General features: G+C 38.1%; 1 protein-coding gene across 1 annotated transcript; it reads left to right on the top strand.

Moving 5' to 3' along the window:
* Positions 1-966: 966 nt before the first annotated feature.
* On the top strand, positions 967-10,275 carry LOC139739819 (solute carrier family 49 member A3-like). The gene is made up of 9 exons (XM_071650414.1): positions 967-1,197; positions 1,591-1,749; positions 3,425-3,718; positions 4,086-4,220; positions 4,987-5,103; positions 7,098-7,250; positions 8,126-8,283; positions 9,467-9,693; positions 10,133-10,275. Exons 1-9 carry the CDS (start codon positions 967-969, stop codon positions 10,273-10,275), a joined length of 1,617 nt encoding a protein of 538 aa, XP_071506515.1.
* The last annotated feature ends 10,806 nt before the right edge of the window (positions 10,276-21,081 follow it).

The raw sequence follows: 21,081 nt of genomic DNA on the forward strand, positions 1-21,081 counted from the left end.
ATTTGCGGGCTTTTATTTTCGCGCTAGTTTCTGGTTGAGCGAAATGAGTGAAAATTTCAACACCCCGAAAATTTCCACTTTTACAGTATATTAGCAGTCTTTTTGAGGACTTCCTGCATCCTGCATGCATGATTTTTTTTTCTATTCAAGTTTTGAATTAATTAGGCTGTGGCATGAAATGTCAGGCACAAACCAGGGAAACAACAAACGAGCATTAGAACTAGCTCAGAGTTTAATCATTAAAAAAAAAAAATGAAAAAGATAAAAGCAGATGAGTACCTTACAATCATGTACACGAACACAAGTTCTGTTTTTTATATGTCATAACCAAGTAAAAATCATATGACACACAGATGAGTGATCTATACCTGTAAAGAAAAGTACCCATTTAACAGACTTAAAATACAGACAGAGTACTTGTATTGAAACTGTGGATTCACATCATGTGCTACAATTTTCATATGACGCGTGCCAACTGAGTGTGGACCAGCCTACCAACTCGTGATGAAGTGATCGAACCACGCCCACACGGCTTTGTGGGCTTTGTGAACCTTGCTTCATCTATTGACCGTGAGAGCCTGACGGTGGCATGTGAGTACCCACAAAGGTAAACAAACTATTCGCGCATTACTACATGTGTATCACGCGTACACATCCCAAAACGTGGGTGTGTGCTTGTGTGTGTCTGTGTGTTTTGCAGTCGAGTACAGAGTCACAACAACGCTTCATTCATCAAGCAATCAAGCCCAGTGAGTGGCCCAGGGAAGGGAAGCACCCGATAGGATCTAATGTAGATCTCCAAGCTCGGCATACGACTGTGGGTACCATTCTTTTTAATAAATCCGGAGGCGATTTTGGTGTCTTCAGTACGTTACATGAATAACTGCTCGACCAAGCAAGGAAGAAACGCATCTGGGCATGAAGGACTAGGGTGGGTGTATTACGTTTGACGTCTACACCAGTAGTATGCAATTTGAGACGCCGCAGGTTGCCGACGCCGATTGTAACGGGATGGGGACAGGGAGAGCTGCAGAGGAGGTGAAGACAGAATTTATGATGGCTGACTCTCAAGATCACAGTTTGAGTGCAGACAGTGCCGATAGCAGGCAAGATTTGGTGCCGTCGCCTTTCAAGACGTACAAGAGAAGATGGTATATTCTCTCGACTATGGCTGTTTTGAATATATCCAACGCAATGGTGAGATTTTGTTGAAACTTTGAAGCGAAGTTTGCAGCAGTAATTAAGACCGCACAGCGCTGGCAAGCGCAACCGGCTCGTGGTGGTAACCACTCTAGCTGCCGCGGCGACACACCCCATGCAATGGCGATGCCAGCGCCTCTGCATCGGATGAGAGTGCGCCTCTTTCTCCATAGCCATAGCGATAGGCCCTAAAAGCCCATTTCATCACTCATGGAATCACCAGTTTTCGATGAGTCTTATCTTCCCTCAGTTATATTCATTTGAAGTGAAATCGGAAATCATTGCCATGCAGTTGCAGTCATAAGGTTCCTCTTTCTTAACGAAGGCAGGCAGTTAAAAGTGAAAGTGAAATCATTCATATTTCTCTCTCACTGTGTTTTTCTCTTGCAGTCATGGATTTGTTTCGCAGCGGTGACAAACTTCACTGCAGAGTATTTTGAGGTTTCCATCGACGCCGTCAGCTTCTTTTCACTCGTCTTCCTAATCGTGTCGATCCCTGGGGGCTTCCTAGCGGCGTGGGAATTAGACACATATGGGCTGCGTCTAGCGGTAATATATAGAATAAAACGTTGGAATCTTTGTACAGATATGAAATGCCTTCGCATATTAGTCACAACAAATAATGTGAATGACATGAACTACAGTTTTACAGCATTTGCCCTTGCCAACCTCTACTGAAAAATAAACAAGAAAATTGTTCGACAATGTTGCCCTTCAGAAGTCAAGAGTTTTCCTTTAATGTGAATGACATTGCATGATAAAGAAATCAAATTGCAAAGAAAAGATGTTAATTGCTCCATATATGCATTTGACTGATGTAAAAGAAATTGTAGTTTCATGTAATACATATGACTAGATATAAAATGATAGCATCTCATCAGAAAAAGTAAATTATTCAATATACTGGCAAGTAGGTTTACCATCATGTTCACCCCTAACATGAAATCATATATATTTGATAATTTCTGTTGTCTTCAATTTGATTATAGAGCACAAAGTCATGGATAGCAAACTGAAACCAGTTGGCATCATGCCAGCTTGAAGGACACCAAAACCCAAATGTGAATACACACACACATACACATATTTATATATATATATGTACATGTACATATACATTGTATGACTGTGTATGTATATTTAATATGTATATATTCACTTTTCTAGCATAGTGAAATAGCGCTTGACTTTACGCTTTCAGAAAGCATATAGAATAATATTACCCTTAAGATATGTCAGTGACAAGTCGACGGAATATGTACTTTTTATGAAATTTTAGGGAATACTTGTATTTTCTTTATATTGAATTGTCCATAATGGCATAACAAACTGTAGTTGTCTTCTTATCCATTGATGTCAGCACTGAAACTTTGAAGATCAGGGGATTCATAACTTTGGAGTAGATCGTCCAATTTTCCTCAAACTTTTAATGATGTGTTCTGCTAAGATTGCTGCTTTCACTCAATCCTCATTTATGTGTGGGTTTTGGTTTCCTTTGTATTCTAGTTTGAAAAGTGTAATATACATCATGTTTTGAACAGCTTTACATATCTGATATGAAAAAGGAGGGGTACATATCTTGTACATTTGTGTTGTCATTTGCCATAATATCTATTGTCTTGCTGTGTGAAGAATGTGATGGTATCAGTGTTATTGGATTTTTTTTTCTAAAGGTGAACAACAATAAGATAAAGGGACATTTCCAAAGTGAGTTCAAAATTTAGTGGAGTAAACGTTGATCTAATTCCAACCATGATGGATGTTGACAAATTTATCTTGTATTTCTGGCAAGCATTGTGGTTGTTGTTGTTTTGGTTTTAATGGCGTGTATCACTCTAGATTGAGTATATATGCCAGGTTCCTTTATTATTTTATTTTTCCCTCTTTTCAAATTGATATATTTCATCACTTTCTTCATCTTCATGAAATTTGATAAGAATTTGATGGCCTTTGCTTGGATGGCTATTTGGTCCACTGATTGTTTGCTGACAAGATACATTCTGGCCAGACCGGCTCTGTGCGTCGAGCAGTCTCCTCAGCAGAAAAGTAATCTGCCTAGGCCCCCCCCCCCCCCCCCTGTACACAAACAAAGGGTCCAACGCTCTCCAAAGAAAAAAGCATTTTTACAATGTCGTGTTATTCAAACCTTACTGAGCCTCAGAGTTAGCTATGTGAATGAAACAGGTTTAAAGGCGAATGATTTGCATCATGCCATGATCCACAGATTGTTGGTGGGGCGTGGCTAAACTTTTTCGGCAATTTGCTGCGCTACCTCAGTACCGTCTTCGGAATCCCACCCACCTCCCAGTATGCTGTGGCCATGGTCGGTCAGACGATGTGCGCCCTGTCCCAGCCTTTCCTCCTCTTCTCGCCAACCAAGATGGCTGCTCTGTGGTTCCCCGACAACCAGCGTGCCACCGCAAACATGCTGGCCTCCATGGCCAACCCTCTGGGTATCCTCATTTCGTTTGCTCTCTCTGCTGGCCTCGTCAGCTCCGCATCAGATATCCCTCTTATGGTGAGTCCGGCTGAACATACGCCAGTTTCCATAGGAACAGAGCATGATGATTTATGGTCTTGTGTTATGTAAGTCTGTCTTTTATTTCGTCGTACTGATAGTTATGTCTTTGATGTAATGATTGCCATGTTAAACTGTCAACAGTGCAGGATAGGAATAAAGTAGAATAGGAAGGATTTTGTATATATTCATGAATTGACAATTGTTTGAGGAAAAAAAAAAGCTTGGTTAAATATATTTGATTTTTCAACTTTAATACTAGCAAATAATGACAAGTGGCTGGTTCATCAGGAATGTTTGGAGTTGCAAAGTTTTGAAGAGCTCTGTCTTGATATCCATTCTTGCCTTCTTTTGCCTTTTCCGACAGCTTGGAGTGTTTGCAGCGCCTGCTGCCATTGGCGTTGCCATGGCAACCCTTGGGGTGTGCAGTAGTGCCCCACCCACCCCTCCCTCTCCGAGTGCGGACAGCAAACACGAGCCTTTCTCAGAAGGATTCAAGAAGGTGGGTGGACCAATTCCCACTTCTTGAAAAAAAAATATATGAAGCAGTATTTCCACCACAGAAGTTCAGGTTGGAGGAAACAAAACATATCATGTTTTTATCTCAGGCCAAGTAGAAAAGTGATAATATTTCATTTGTTATTTATTTCCCTCTCATCATAACATACTTACAAAAATATATATTTCTTTATGACTACATGATTATATATGAATATTAAAATGAAAAAATGAACTGTATGTAAAATGTGACTGGGTGAGCGCATGAGTAATTGTAGACTTGTTTGGTAATTTGATGATTTTCCATACAAGGAAGCTAGTTTGTGCAAAGTAGATGAGAAGATATATGCATGTGTTATACGGATAATCATATGCAAACAATTGGCTTATACCTGCAAAGACCAAAGCACAGCTGTTAGGCCTACCAGATATACAGTGTGCAAGAGTCTACAATGGAGATAATCTTATGAGTGATGCCTAAAAAAAAAAAAAAAAGAAAAAAAGCTGGTGTGCAATTGCATTCTAAAAGTGTCTACTTTTCACAAAACTATGTTTGTTCATTTTCCTGTCCCTCACCCCTGAAATCATGCTCTCATGATTCTTGCACAAAATGTTACTTGTTGTTAAACTTTGAAATGTAAAGCACATTGTCATTGATTTGTCTACAGGAGTATGTTTGTGTGTCTCTTATTCAGTTCAGTGTTTTCCGCCCTCATTAATAGTTTTTTTTTTTTTCTTCCAACGTCTGCATCTTTCATTTACTACTTCAGTGCATGAAGAACAGGCCGTTCTGGATCCTCATTTTCTCCTTCGGGGCAGGGTACGGAATCTTCAGCGCCGTTAGCACGTTCGTGGAAGTCATAGTCTGTCCAATCGGCTTCAACGATGTAAGTAATGACATCTGAACCATCAAGCTGAATCTCGCTGCAGAAATTATCATCTTTCCTCATTGTCAAATTTGCAACTCAGAATTTCACTTTGCATGTACATCTTATTTCGGAGAAAGATTTGCTGCGCAGCTAGTTACTTTCACTAAATATTCACAAAATCAGAGAGCAGTTTACAAAAACAACAACCACCCCAAAGAAAGGCGATTTCAGAATGCAATTTGATCTTAAATCTTCCAAAATATTTTGCAAATTTTGTAATCAGCTATGAATGTCTATTAATTCAAAAAAAGTTTTTGAAATTTCTGAAATTGAATTAAACAGTTACTTGCAAAGAAAAAAAAAAAAAAAAATGAAAAAGAAATTTTTGCTCTGCCTTCTGAATCCGGAGCCCTACAACAGTAAGACTTTATTGTAAAAATTTTGATGGAAATATACCACACACAATTTTGAGTCTAAAGCAGTCCTGTACACTAAGTTTGTCTGCCAAACACACTTTTGTGACCAACAGCTGTGAACTTCCCTCCCTGAAACTTAAGTACAAACACTTGATAGGTACCAGGGTAGTCTGTCTGCTGGTCTGCCATGTACATGCAATGACACCAGGCACACATGAATAGTACTACCACAAATAAACACAGGCTCTGTGATTATATGTTGAACAAATAGCAGAGTGCTTGTGCACGTAAATATCAAGTTTTAATTAGCGTAATTGACTTCTGGACTTCGTACTCTGTCTCTGCTCAGGTCGTCAGCAGACAAAGAAGAAAACAAATTTGTGATGATCGTTTTTATCTGCATTGGTGTGAAGTTTAAATTTGGTCCTTTCTGTTTTAAGTTGCTCTTTATTTTTCCTGCCCCCCCCCCAAAAAAAAAACAAACAAACAAACAACCCACCGTTAACAGTTCAAAAAGTATTAATGTCAGCAGCTCATACTGCATGAAAGTCTAAAATGAATAAACCATGGATATTGAAAGACATGAACTGTTGTGTTAAATGGGACACAATAAATGGGAAGGAACAATACCATACAATTGTTTTGCACCTTTGAACTTTAAGTGATTGCATATATGGGAAGGAACAATACCATACAATTGTTTTGCACCTTTGAACTTGAAGTGATTGCATATGCCGTGAATGGGACTTTATGTAAGATGTAGCCACAAAGAGAAGAAGTTTTGTTGTCAATGATAACAGATAATAATGATAATAACAATGTTAAAATTGTAATATAAGTATCAGAAAGAGAGGAAGAGATAGAAATTATGGATAGATGAAAGAATAAGGATAGCCACAGTGATGACAATAATGATAGTGTAGATTAATGATGATAAAAACAGTGATAAAACTGACTGTATAAACATCATCAGAGAGAGACAACACTTACGACTAAATAGAAAGAAGAATAAGGATGATGACAGTGATGATAATAGTACACAATCTTTTGAAGCACAGACACTAGACAAACATATCGTTGCCGGTATGACAAGACCTTGTATCACACATTTTGGTGAAGATGACTTTTTTTTTTTCTTTTTTTTGAGGGGGGGGGGGATTAATGGTCAGATAATCAGTTGAGTGATGTCCTGTCCAAATCATAGCTGTCTTATCCCCAAAATGAAGCCACCACAGCATGTCCAAGGCAAGATTATCCCATTTGATGTAGTGCTTAGGCTGCCATATTTGCTTGTTGTTGTGGTTTTTTTTGCTCCCATGAACATTTGACATTTTTAGATACAAGGTTTTGTAACCATATCGACAATATGCTACAGCAGTGCAAGAGCTCTTGATGTACTTGATATCACAAAACTATGAATGATGTTGAAATGACTCTATCCCGAAGAACTTTGTAGTAATTAGCAGAAAGGGCTTGAAGAGGGGAATAGAAGAAATACATCAATGTCAAGATAATCAGCAATCTATCTCCTCCCAATTCTCTTGCCCTATACTCTCCACACTGTTTATTCTCATTCTCTCTCTGTATTCCGTCCAGAACTTTGCTGGTCTAGTCGGAGCCCTGATGCTGGGTGCTGGGTTGCTCGGTGCCATCATCATGGGACTCATCGTCGACAGGACCAGAGCCTTCACTCCCGTCGTCAAACTGTGCTACGTCGGCGCGATGCTGTTCCTGGTAGTTTTCTCCATCGTGAGTGTTGCTAGGCGACGTAATTGTCTTTTGGATGATGTGCATGCGTGATGATTGCATGTACTGCTCAATTTGGTATGAGAACTTTGAAGTAGATTCCACATCTTGGTTGTACTTACACATATGAACTGAGAGTTTTCCTTTGTTTAAAACTGTATTTTTTTCAGTGCTTTATGGAAACACAGCATGAAGCACTGTATATTTGTACATTGTTATTATGATGTATTTTGATAATTGCTTGAAATGAAAAAGCAAACACAAGAGTTCATTCAAATCTATTTTCAGGACCAGGTAGGGATTTGTACCTAGCTGTTGGTGTCTGCATGTGCATAAGCTTCCTTCCAATGTTTGCCAGTATCTGTATGCAATACATATTTTTGATTTTTTTTTTTTAATTTTGATTTTTTTTTTTTTTTTTTTTTTTGGTATAATGGAAACTCTGAGCTGGTATACATGTATTTGATATGGTTTAAAACCTAAATGATTTGAATGATTTTCAAGCTTGCTGTGTCTTCATTTTAAATCAAATCTTTGAAAAAAGTTACCAGTTGCTGTCTGCTTTATCACATGGAATATGCCATCTACATGTAGTTAGTGCAAAACGTCATATTGTAAAAGTAGATATTTTTGCGCCAGTAATTTTAGCGCTAGTCTGGTAAGATGAATTTTGCATGCTTTTATTTTTCGCAGAATCAAAATATAACATAATATGACATATGACAAGCAGAAAATTTGCATGCTCTTTTTTCACACTGGTTTCACATCATATGCGAAACGTGCAAAAATTTCCACTTTTACAGTACAGTAATATTGAAATGATTCTTATCAAACTATCGGTAGTCTGTTTGACATTTGGTTGGTGATCTCTTGTTCAGTCATCTCAGTTTGAATCCGCCGGTGTCGGACTGCTCATTGGCGGAACTGGACTGGGTCTGTTTGGTCTGGCCCAGTTCGCCATATCCCTGGAGCTGGGGGTGGAGTGCACCTACCCCGTTGCCGAGGGGACCAGTGCCTGTCTGCTGCAGGTGTCGGGGTAAGTCCTGTCCGTCGGACCTCCTACCAGAGAATGTCTGCTATTGGATAAAGCAGCGAAATCACTGCCCTTGCATGTGAGATATGAGTGGAAGGGATCTTGGGTAAGGCACACATCATATGACCTTGATGGAACTTTTTTCATCATTATTCTGTATGGTCGAAGGGGTAAAACATTGTTCTTTAATAGAAGGGCTCAAATTTCGTCTTCCACCATTTGGAATTTGCTTGCAATATACATTGTATATATCAAAAGGGTACACTGTAGAAGTTGATATTTTTACGGGACTAATTTTTCCCACTCAGCTGGGTAGGAAGAGTTTCGCATGTTCATAATTCCGGGGATCAAGACATCAACTACTGGAATATACGGCAAGCAAACTTATTTGTGTGCTTCAATTTTCGTGCTAGTTTCTGGTTGCGCGAAATGCGTGAAAATTTGAATACCATGGAAAATTTCCACTTTTACAATAAAAAGTAAGAAACTTGTCAAGCTAACTGTGATGTGACAGGATGATTAGTTGTTTTGGAGTATTTTGTGATCAAAAGCGTGAAATGATTTAGATTGAAATATCCAGCTTTTATTCCTGATGCTGGAGTATGATAATGCAACAGCCAAGTGGGAACCAGCAGCATGTAGCAGCCCTTGACGGTGGAAACTTTCATTTGACTTTGTCCACTCTACCAGTTGATTAAAATGCGGTCTATTAATACTGTGGGCTTGAGTGACAACACCTTCCTTTTATAGTGGAGCTGCCCCACTTACTGATTCCCTCACGACACATCTCCCAACATGCTATTAATTTACTATACTTAGCAGGGTGTTTATTTTTGTACATTTTGCAAGTCGGGTGCTATTTGTGAATTAAACAGCACATGAAAATGTTAACTCTGATTCATGAATGCGAGAGGCACAAGTACATTTCTCCATTCATTACTTTACTACTGGATGGCAAATTTAACGACTCACAAAATTGTCCCGATTCACAAGAAATTAGATTTGATGAATGTATGGCGTATACAACAAGGTGCACCCATTGAGTGGAATGCTAATAAGAGTGTGCATTACCAGAAGAAAAATAAATTGGGGGATGAGTGCACATTTCTTTGTTATCACCATGCACCTATTTCTGTGTCACTCAATCTTTAATGGTGTTCGTTTCAACCTCCTTTTCTCATTTCAGTCAATTTCAGGGGATGATTCTGATCCTGATTGCCCAGTTTGGAGCCAGAGCCATCCCAGTCACAAATGTGCCGGACCAGGAGTGCATAAACCTCGCCGTTCTCAACTCCACCGCGCTGCCCGACAATATCACTGCTACGGTAGCAACCGCATCGGGTCTGCTGTCAACAATGTTCAGCAGTACAGCGATGCCGGAGACAGTAATACCAACAGTGCAGGATTTGACCAGTGAGATTTAAAATAAATAAATAAATGAAAAAAATCTTTATTTGATAGATGACTACATGAAGTCTTCTGACTACACAAAGTTAGAGTGTCTTTTTCATTTGTTTGGCTAGTTTGTCTGATATTCACATTGTTTTGGAGTACGGCAAAATTTTGGTGATATGTCATTTGTTGTTGTATGCAAGTATTTTCATATGCATTGTGCTCTGATATGATATACACTAAAGTGTTAATGAATGGAAAAGAACAATTTTGAATACACTTCTAGTTTCTTAAGTCCACATTACATCTCAGTTGACACTGAAAGACAAACAAGGTAAGAGCAAACTGCCAGAAGAAGCTGCCTGTTTTTCCCCCCCCCCCCCACAATTGTCCAAAAGAAAATCCTTGGTACTCTGAGGTTTGACCTTTTAACCTTTGACCTTCTCCCTCTCATCTGCAGTTCCCTTGTTTGTGTATGCTGGCTATGGTGTCCTGGTCACTCTGGTGCTCTTATTCTTCTTCCGCACCAAGTACCATCGCCTAGAGGAGGAGAATGCTGCCAGGAGTGCCGCCAACGGTAACGTTCCAAGTGTGGTCACATAGAGCACTGGGTTCAAAGGTCAAGAGGTCATTGGTCGGGAAGGATGAAGAAAGGAGAAGTGTTGCCAGCCAAGAGTTGAAGCTCTCCAGCAGCATTTTTATTTTCAAGCCATTATTGTACAAGGGGCTGTGGAAAACATTTTTTTTTCTTTTTTAGTATGGGGGGGGGGGGGGGGGCGGGGAGGGGGGTGGTGGGCAGAGCAAGTGTAGTACTCATGTGCTCATGATTGGATCATAGGTCAATGGTTTCGGGTGTGTGTGGTTTTTTTTTAAGAGCCACAAGTGTGGGGGCACTGCAGCCCAACTCCCAAGCAATTGTGAGTTTGTATGGTTTAGACCCCTGAGCTTGCTATACCAGTAGAATGAACAAAAAAAGGGGGGGCCAGAATGATGTCTGTATCAATATGTCTATCTCTCTCTTTCAAAAAGAACAAGAGAGGAAAAAAAAAAGAGAGAGAGAGAGATATCAATAGAACTGACAGGTAGGATCACAATCAGTACCTAACGCATGAAGTCTGAGGAATTTCACTGCATATCTCACACCTGAGAAAGATTATTGGAAACCGGGTGAATTCATTGATAAGAAAGCTGGCAGTTTCAGAGAGAAACAAACTTTAATCGTCTTAAGATGTGCTGGCAGTTAAATCAGACATGGATTTAGCAATTATGAGGTCGTAGAAATTCTGCAATTGAATAAAACAATTTGCTGTGTACACCATTTATTTAACAAGTCTAATTTTTCAGGAACTGGAACTTACTGACAATTTCGCGAGTGGTTAGATTTGTTATCGTGGAGTAGAATAATAAATAGAGAAATGTATGCAGGCACCTCGTATTCATGTCAGGAGCAGAGTCAATATTTTTGTATGTTTGTAAATTTGTGATTGGTGCCCTACTCAAGAAGTTTATGAAAATGAAAACACTTCGAAATATGTGGCGTATACAGTTTGTATGAATATTAAAGTTCTCGCGTGAGAGGGATTTTTTTTCTTCAATCCATCTTAAAAAACACAAATGATGAGTAAAAAAAAAAATTATAGGGAAAAGATATGCAGCACCAAGCAAAAAAAAAAACAAAACAAAACAAAACAAAACAAAATAGATTCTGTTGGATATGATGGGTCAGGTTATGGTAATTTTTAGCAAATATTTTTTGAAACAATATGAGAATGTTGCATGAGTCTTCAACTTCCATAGATATGATGCTGATGACTGAATAACATGCCTTGTTGCTAATAGCATACAAATTTTTCCCTTGTTTATCAGTAGCAATCAGTACTGTTAAGCTGTGAACCAAAAAAGCAAACAAAAACAAAACCAAAATGATAAAGAGAATTCACTTGTCACACATTTGTTCATTCAAAATGATAAGCAATGTTTTGTAACTAATGTGTTGAATGTTTAAGTAAAAAGATAGAACAGCTGATAATTGGGAATGTGCTTCTTTTTCAATGCAGAAATTCAAACGAGCTCTGTGTGTGTCAAACTTAATTTATCTCTGACTGTCGACCAAAGTGCAATTGCTGTATTTTCCATTTCTTTGTATTGATTCATCAGAATGCCAATTGATATAATGTGTACAGTAGTTATGGGGACAAAGCAATTTCTTATATTTCTGTTAGTGTAGAACATTTTTCAAAGACTGATTGGCATGCTACTGAATTACATGGTTGGTCAGATCCAACCCCAAATGGTTCCATGGATCCCAACCGTTCCGCAAAGTTTTGAAAAAAAAAAACCACAACAACAACAAACCACATAAATGTGTTCTCTGTCAGTGCTTGTAATAAAAAATTAAAAAAAAGTATGTGAGGGGATTGACTTGCTTACCACATTTTTGCTGTGACTTTTGCATTCCGTACTATTGAACAGTACTACAAACCTCTGAAGTTTTTTTTTTTATTTTTTATTATCATTTTTTTTAATAGGATTTGAACTGCCTTCCGCCAAGCCCTGACTTGTCTTGCTAGTTTTTATAGCATTATGGAGGGAACTTTAAAGGGGATGGCTAGTAACTGATCAGTGGGAATGCTGGGGGATGATTGTTCCAATCCTTGTGGGGTTCATTTAAGAGTACATTATATATCTATTGTTGTGCGAAAATTATTTGCTTCAGAATGGTCTCATATTCAAGTAATATGCAGTGTAATGTTCCAGGTTAGCATGCCTGTACAGTGACGGGGCGATTATTAACGGGCCATTAACGATCGCCCCGTCACTGTACAGGCATGCTAACCTGGAACATTACACTGCACATTACTTGAATATGAGACCATTCTGAAGCAAATAATTTTCACACAACAATACATATATAATGAACTCTTAAATGAATCAAACAAGGATTGGAACAATCATCCCCCAGCATTCCCACTGATCAGTTACTAGCCATCCCCTTTAAATCATGGTGGAGACAGATTTTTGTCAGCTTTGACTTGAGTCCAGCTCAAATTCTCGTCATCTGTCACAAATTCAATTCGTATTTGACAGCTGCTATTTTGATTTTTGATCTACATGTAAGTATGGTGTTTCATTGAAGAGTGTGCTTCTTCCATACCAGGGTAGTATTTGGTTTTTTAAGTTGGTACGTACAGGGGAGGTGTTGGGAAATAGGCAGATCCAGGAATTCAATAAAGGTGGGGGCGGGGGGGCGCAAAAAAAAATTTCTGGTGCCATTTCCGGGTTTATCAGCCGACAAGCAAAAAAAAGGGGGATGGCTCCTGTGAAATTTTTTCGTTTCTCATGCCACTTACAGATTTAAGCAGCTGACAAGCAACAAAAACAAAAAAGGCCTCAGAGCAATTTTCCACTGCTACTACAATTGGCTGACAAAGCTAGTTATTTTGATAAATTAAATGGGGGCGCATGTGCCACCTTTCTTTCTCTTTTTTTTTATACTTTTATTTAAAATTAAAGGGGGCGCTCACCCAGTTCGCCCCCCACTGGATCCCCCACTGGGAAAGGAGGCACTTCAAGATTTGATATATGACATTTGTATTTTCTACTGCCAGGTTGTCAAATTATGCTTGACGTACCTCTGGCATCGCTGTTTGATGGACTGGCTTTGTAATAGTAGGCTTCCCCATATCCATAGTTTTGGAGAAATAAATTAAGCAGCCTGTTAGGGTTAAATGAAATGGATTCGGTACTTTTTATCCGTTGGTAAAGATTAAGAGATGCAATAACTGGATATGCAAGAAACTGCAGTGAATTCACCTGGTCTTTCAGGATCATTTTTTAGATCAAAAAGATGTGACACCTTATAAGTATGTATATATGTTTACCCCCATCATGTCGGTATTCAAAAGTGATGAAAAGAGTGATATGAGTATATATGCACAAAAACAAGCTCAGTGCAATCTTGAACATTAGTCATTTTGGCAAGCGACACTGTTGCTCCAAGGTTCTGATTTTCAAAAATGTCAATATGAATACGTGTATTTGTCATTCTTTCTGTACATTTGGTCTGTACTGTAAAAGTAGATATCTAAATTAAGCACTTGTAATTTTTCGTGCTCATATAGCAAGCGAAAAACATTTGTGTGCTTTTATTTTTGCGCTTAGTTTCTGGTTGCACGCAATGCACGAAAATTTCACTTTTACAGTATCACATAGTGAAGAAATATTAAAATGTGAGACCTCATTTTCTCAATTTCTTCTTAATGATTTTATCCTCTTTTCATCAAGTTTTCCTCTTCTCATCTGAATGGTGGCACAAAAAATTTTTGCATTGTGATTAATGCTCCACTTTCATTGTTGTTTTGGTTTTTTTTTTTTTGGGGGGGGTGGGGGGGGGAACAATACTGAATGCAGATTCAAATGTTTGGATAGCAGTCAAAACATCACTTTGCAGCTCAAGTGTGAACAGGCCCTTTGTTCTAACACATCACAGCGAGTTGAGGGTCCAAATTATGTCTTGTATGTTGTAGGGAGATCTTAAAGTGGGTACATGTAACTCAAACAAAATTGTAATGAAATTCTTTGGAAGATGTTGTCCAAGGAGTTGTGTGTGTATTTTAAATTTATGCAATTCCTGCCTTTTGTAAGATTTTTTTTTTTCACCTGTTCTTGCAATGTCCAGCAATTTGTATTTGTTTTCTATATTATTTTTGAAATGTATTTTAAATGCCTTTTCTGTCTTTGTCGGGAGCAGAAATTTATGTTTGTGCAAGGCTTGGGTAATTCTTACCAACAGGAAACTTCTCAACATTCCTTTTTTGTTGTGTATTGTCTTTTTAACAGTATACAACTTCCGTATTTTATGTACAGATTAGCACATTTAAGTAAAGTGAAAATGCAAGACGTCACATCTCAGAAGTGGCATTCCACTGGCACACACCGAATGGATTGTGAAGAGAGAAAAAAATCCAATTGCAAATGTACTGGTACTATTGTTTTCATCGTAAACCAAATGGATTAGCAGTAAAACATTGTCATTGATATCATGAACTTACAATGTATATCAATTTCAGTTACATATGGGAGAAAGATTCATAGGTATTAGATCAATGTCAACGAGCAACCGTGAATTCAATTTGATTATATCCGTTGAATGAACTGCCACTGCAAGCTGCTGTGAAAGCGATTCTTTACAAGTGAGATTTTGCTGCCTTTTGTTCTGTACTAGTTGCCTCAAAACTATGTGTTATGTGTGTGTGTGTGTATATATGTATGAATATATGGATCATGATTATATCAATTAATAAAATATTGTCACAGACAATTTATGTGCTTTGCCTACATGTTGGTTTCTTGTTTCTATCGCTAGGCGTACGTGTCAAGACCCGACCAACGAGGTTCGAGAGAATGGAGTCACAACCGTCTTTTAATATTTCCTTTGAATCCATGTTCGATGCAGCCACTCAAAAATATTTGAAGCATGTGCCAAAGTCGATCTGCCTCGCAGATAGGAAGACAATTGATTTGTGTCTCATTGCATAATCACCAGCCACTTTCTAAGGAAGATATGTCTTTGTGATTGTAATTACTTTTTGCCATCTGTACTTATAAAAGATAAGTAATATATAAATGTTAAAGACACAAGGATGCACGAATAGCAATTGGTTAAATAATTATAAATAAGCATGAAAATTACTTGACTGGGCATGCCAGGGCACTAATCTGATACATTGTATATCTATGATTATTCCATATCAGTTTTATTTGTTAGAATTATGTTGAAAAGTGATAAACCGGCTTTCCAGGAGGGTACAGTTTTAAAAACTTTCACATGGTCATCCATGAAACGTTATTCACGCATCATGGAGCGAGTTACCTAATGCATGTACCAGTGACCCATTATAATGCAGCATTAAAAAAAGAAACGAAAAAGAATTGAGCCGCTTTCAACCACTTGAGGGCTGCTTCAAAAAGTGGGGCAATTGTCAATTTGTACTACTCGTGTGCGTATTCAAGAATTTGCCTTTTAATGCCTTCTATTGTTACAAAAACCCATTACCCCTCTGAACAATTACGCGGATCAGTGATATTCCGTCACGCATGATGTTCAAACCTGTGTACAGCGTATGTGTACACACAGCACTTGTGGTAGGGTGTCAATCCGTGATCACACAGTGTGGCCAAAAAAAAAAGCATCCAGGTCGACTTAGAGCCATTCTCAACATGCTTCTAGCGAGAAGTGCAGCCTCGATATCTCCTGACAACACCTTTCATAGATAGTTGAGCAAAGAAAAAAATGATGACGTACACACAAACATGGATCTCCAGTGGTAGTGTGTGTGTGTGTGTGTGTGTGTGTGTGTGTGTGTGTGTGTGTAATTCCTCACATTATTCAAGTTGGGCCTCAATAAATGGGGGAAAATCGAGCCTCATATGTTTGCCACAGTGATATTTGTGCCAAACATACACAGTTTTTGAAGAAATGATGTCTTCACTTTACAAAGCTCCCATTTGTTTGCACATACATGTACAATATAAGTCTCTACTCAATTTCCTTCTTGAGATATGAAATCAATAAAAGTGTCTTGTATTCTGTGCATTAAATGTTTTTATAAAATGGGTTCAAGAATGTAGCCAATTGGAAGCGCTGAAATGAGTCATGTGTGCTTGTATCAATTTCTCACTAACATCCACGGCCGACGTCACAATGTTTGCACTAGCAGTGCGCACTCAATCAGTTGTTACAAGTGCGTCGCGCGCTACTATACGCGCTGTCAATCCTGTAAACAACTTCTAGTTCGGGCTGCCGGCCGGCCTTTCTTGTGTGCACAACATGGTGTGGCGTACGTATACGTACAGTACTTATATGTGCGGGATTTTCGAGTGCGACGTGCGTAATTAATGTTTGGGACGAACATCTTCGGACATCTTGATCCACAAAGGTACGTGAAAAATGCTGTTAGTTTTCGACCCATTTTATAAAACAAATGATTCACCCCCTGTGCATCATTTGTATAATAGCCTTGTTGTAACATACTGTACTGGTATTTAGCACCAGTTACATGTACCGGGAGAACTGGTGCTGTGTAATTACTAACACATAAACCATAAACCTACATTTAATGATTATTTTTGTGTACAAACCAATGAGAGAGTTGTGGGAGAATGAAATCATCACTTGTTACAATATGGCAATGTGTTTGGGATCACTATTAGTGTTCAGTAAAAATATGCCAAATTTTAAAATTTCATAGCTCTATCTTTACATTTTTTTTCCTTTAATTTGTAGGGAACTGCCCTTTAAAGTCGATCTGTTTATGATAATTTCATGTCACAAAAATATCTTGCTCTGGAGAAAATGGTTTGAAGCAGCTTGGGAAACATACAGTACTTGCATCAGATTGACAAATTGCCCTACATCAATGTCAATAAGCACCAAATTGATCAGTTTTGTAATAGCAGCCATTTTTAAAGATACATGTATACACATGTATATATATATATATATATATATATATATATATATATATATATATATATATATATATATATATATATATATATATACATATATATATATATATATATATATATATATATATATATATATATACATATATATTACTAATTTTCATTCATATATATATATATATATATATATATATATATATATGAATATATATATATATATATATATATATATATATATATATACATATATATATATATATATATACATTGATGTAGGGCAATTTGTCAGTCAGATGCAATCTAAACAACTCAGAGCTGCCAACTTTTGTAAAAGCCTGTCAGTACTATGATGGCTGAAAATCAGTAATTTGCACTATTTTTGAATGAAAATTAGTAATCCTTAACAGTGTAATAGAATTTATCACAGACAATGATTTCTAAAATCAGTAATTTGCTTGTAACCTTCAGTATTCTTTTTCCAATTTCAGTACAAATTACTGAAAATCAGTACTAGTTGGCAGCTCTGACAACTTGATACACGAATTTCATTAATTTGAGTAATTACACAGTACCCACTGCATGCTATAAGGATTAGAACCAGCACTGGCTGTCGGGCGAAAGCTCGGTGTTAGTGGACAAGATGCCTATCCACTAACCAGGACCTAGTAGGTTTAAATCCTGCCCGAGTGTGTATGCCCATAATTTTTTTATTAATTCATTTTTTTTTTAATCATGGCTACTACTAAACCCAGATTGATTTGGTGCTTACTTATGTTGATGTAGGTCAGTGTGTCAATCAGTTGCAATCAACACAACTCGATGCAAGAATGTCATGAATTTGAATATGTGCATCTGGTACGAAAGAAACGTTGAGCTACTCAAACCTCTTGCATGAGGTTCAGCTTTTAATGTGTGGATGCACAGACACACACATGGCACGGCAGAACACATATCACACACACATACACACACACACACACACACACACACACATTCTCAATAGCACCTCTTTCACGGTTGTAACACGATGGCACCACGCAACAGAACATTATTCAGAAGACACTGCCTCGTACATTTGTTGAGCTGAAAACCAGTTTATTATGATTATCTATGAGATTTTCATACAATTTGAAAATAAAAAAAAAGTATTATTTTTTTTTTATCTATGATAAATTATAAAGCAAAGGACAGAAAATACAGGACCAGCATACAGAAACATTTGGCTGAAACGCAACCCTAGACTATTTGGCTACCCCCAAAGTTCATTTGAAAAAGATCATACTCATTCTTCTAGACATTACATAACATGTTGATTGCACTTTAAACATAATGCATAGCCATACAAACACAAATAATCAGGTGGAATAGACCAAAAAAAAAAAAAATGATGCATTCCTATTTATTTTGCTGACACTGATTACCCAATATACCAAGTACATGTCATTATCAGTAATGACGGATCGACACATTTACAAACTCATTTTTTTCGATTCAGCCCATCGACTCGGATTGACGAGCTCCTTCTATGCCTCTTGATTAACGGGCAGGTGTGGGCGTTTGCCCACCTCAGAGCCTTGATGCGAGACTAATTGTAAATTTGGCAGTTGAGGACTACTACTTGTCTGCTATTTTCAGCTCTAGATAACGTGCCACTAGCCACGGCCAGTGCCGCAGGCGACTGCCCGCCCCCCATACAGCGGTAAGAGTTTTAACGTCGCCGGTCAAATAGCCGCAGGTTGGCCGAACGCCTGGAGTTACATTTGTACAGATAAAGGCCTTTCATTTGCGAAGGGGCCACGTCAAGTTTGGCCGACACAAACCGGGGAATCTAATTAGCATCATAAACTTCTTTATGCCAGTTTTCTCGTATACAAAGCCGATTTGAATCTGTGATATAAAGGGAAGTGGCATTTGATGTGCAATGTGATTATCTAAGAGACCAAATTTTGACATCAGTTCGGTTGTGTATACATAGCCACGCCTAGAGTGACAGCAGACAGCTTGAGTTCTCAGAAAACAGAAAAATAGATTTTTCTCTAGTCTACTTGTGTTTCTCCCATTCTATCTCTCTCTCTTTCTCTCCATCTCTCTCCCTTTCTCACCTCTCTCTCTCTCTCTCTCTCTCTGTCTCTACCTCTCTCTTGCGCTACGGTACATGAAACCTTACTTTGAGGAAAACTCTTGCATAAAATGTACTTTATATACAAACAGATAACTTAAGTTCTCTAAACATTCTTTGAGAAGTTGTACTAAAAATTCTCATCTTCATTCGATTGTGGTAATCTTGACTTTTTTTTTTTTACATGATAACAGAGATGTACTGTTGTAAATCTATTTACACAACAACATTCAGAAGGCTGTTCTTTTTTTCCCTTTTTGTTTACAAACGGAAAAGTCTTTCACAAATGTTACACGTGACAACAATAACAGATATATAAATAAGCAGTTTTGACTCGGTGAACAATCCAAGACTGACTTCCACAATTCAGGGCGGTGCAACTTTTGGAAAGTTGAGCACGCTTGGTTTTAGGTTTCCACATAGAAATTTGTCCAATCAGTCAGTGCAGCGTGGGATGAAATGAGATTGTGTAGATCAAACTTGAGCAGTTTTTACGTGGTGCATCCTCCAACTCAAGTAGCATTTATGGGGAAATTGAGTAGTGCACCAGACTAAAGGAGATTTTTGCTTTTGCTGAAAACTACTTATACCAGGAATTTACCTCGTTACGGAAGAAGCTCTGAAAGAAATTTGCGACGTGTAGGACGTAGATTGGGAGCAGTTCGAACGAAATTGGAAGAGTGTCAAAATGTGAACACGGTTACAAAATATTACACAATGTCCATGGGGAGGCGGAGATGGCCTATCGTGACGGCATTACTTGCGTAGAAACCCTTTGTTTTTTGTTTGTTTTTTTGTTTTGTTTTTTGTATGCGTACACTTGTACACCATGACAGGAGTTTTCTCAAATTCCTGTGAGAGAATCATGTTTCTTGGTCTTGGAAAATGTGTCATAGCACAGCTCCATGACATACTGGTCCCACCTTCAGCAAAAAAAAAATCAACAAAATCAACAAAATCAACAAACAAAAAAACATGACTCTCATAAATTTGTAAAATCACAGACGGCGACATTTCGCTGAGAAACACGAGCCAATGACATCACAATCTTTCATGAGAAAAATGACAAGCAATATAATTTTGATGATGGAACATCCAACATTAAATTAGTTCTACCTCTCTTTACAAAGCCTCCAATTCTGCTCAAATGTTGATTGATCTGCTTTTATTACCATTTTTTTTTACAGTGACCAAGAATACAGAGTTTTCCTGGGTATGTATACTCCTTTTTGAACACGCCACTTTGTATGGCTTGCACAAACTCCCTTGTCCGGACATTACATGATTAGTACTAATAATTAAGCGATCAGAAAAATCCCCAATGCGTACGGTATCTTTTTGGGGGGGGGGGGGGGGAATCTGGCAGCAGACCTACAGTATATGCCATACATTATCCATTATCATTTAATGATTACATGACTGATTATTATGTGCAGAAGTGCATGTAAAAGCTGAAGTGTATGTCCATTGTCATTTCGGAGACGTGCATTTCCATCAGTAGAGTAGCGAAGTTCAAAATTTACTATGAGGTGCCAAGAATTCCCTTAATTTCTCTCCCCCATTGTGCTGAGGGTAGATAGAAAAGTGCAAAATGAAGTCGCTTGGAACAGATACAGATCACTTCCACCTCTTGTAAACCCCACATTTGACATTTTTTCTTTGGGAGGGGAGGTTCCCCCCTACCTCAACCCCAAGCACAGCAGGCCACTTTTTTGGCGTAATACAAATCCTACCAGGCTGGTGTGAATCTTTAATCAAAAGCAACACATGGATAGATTCCACTCTCTCTTTTGGTATGTGCACTTTGGAGTTAAATCACAGGA

Source organism: Diadema antillarum, unplaced genomic scaffold (assembly GCF_040938485.1).
Source record: "Diadema antillarum isolate AM-2024a unplaced genomic scaffold, OU_Dant_1.0 seq00000819_RagTag, whole genome shotgun sequence".
Taxonomy (NCBI): Eukaryota; Metazoa; Echinodermata; class Echinoidea; order Diadematoida; family Diadematidae; genus Diadema; species Diadema antillarum.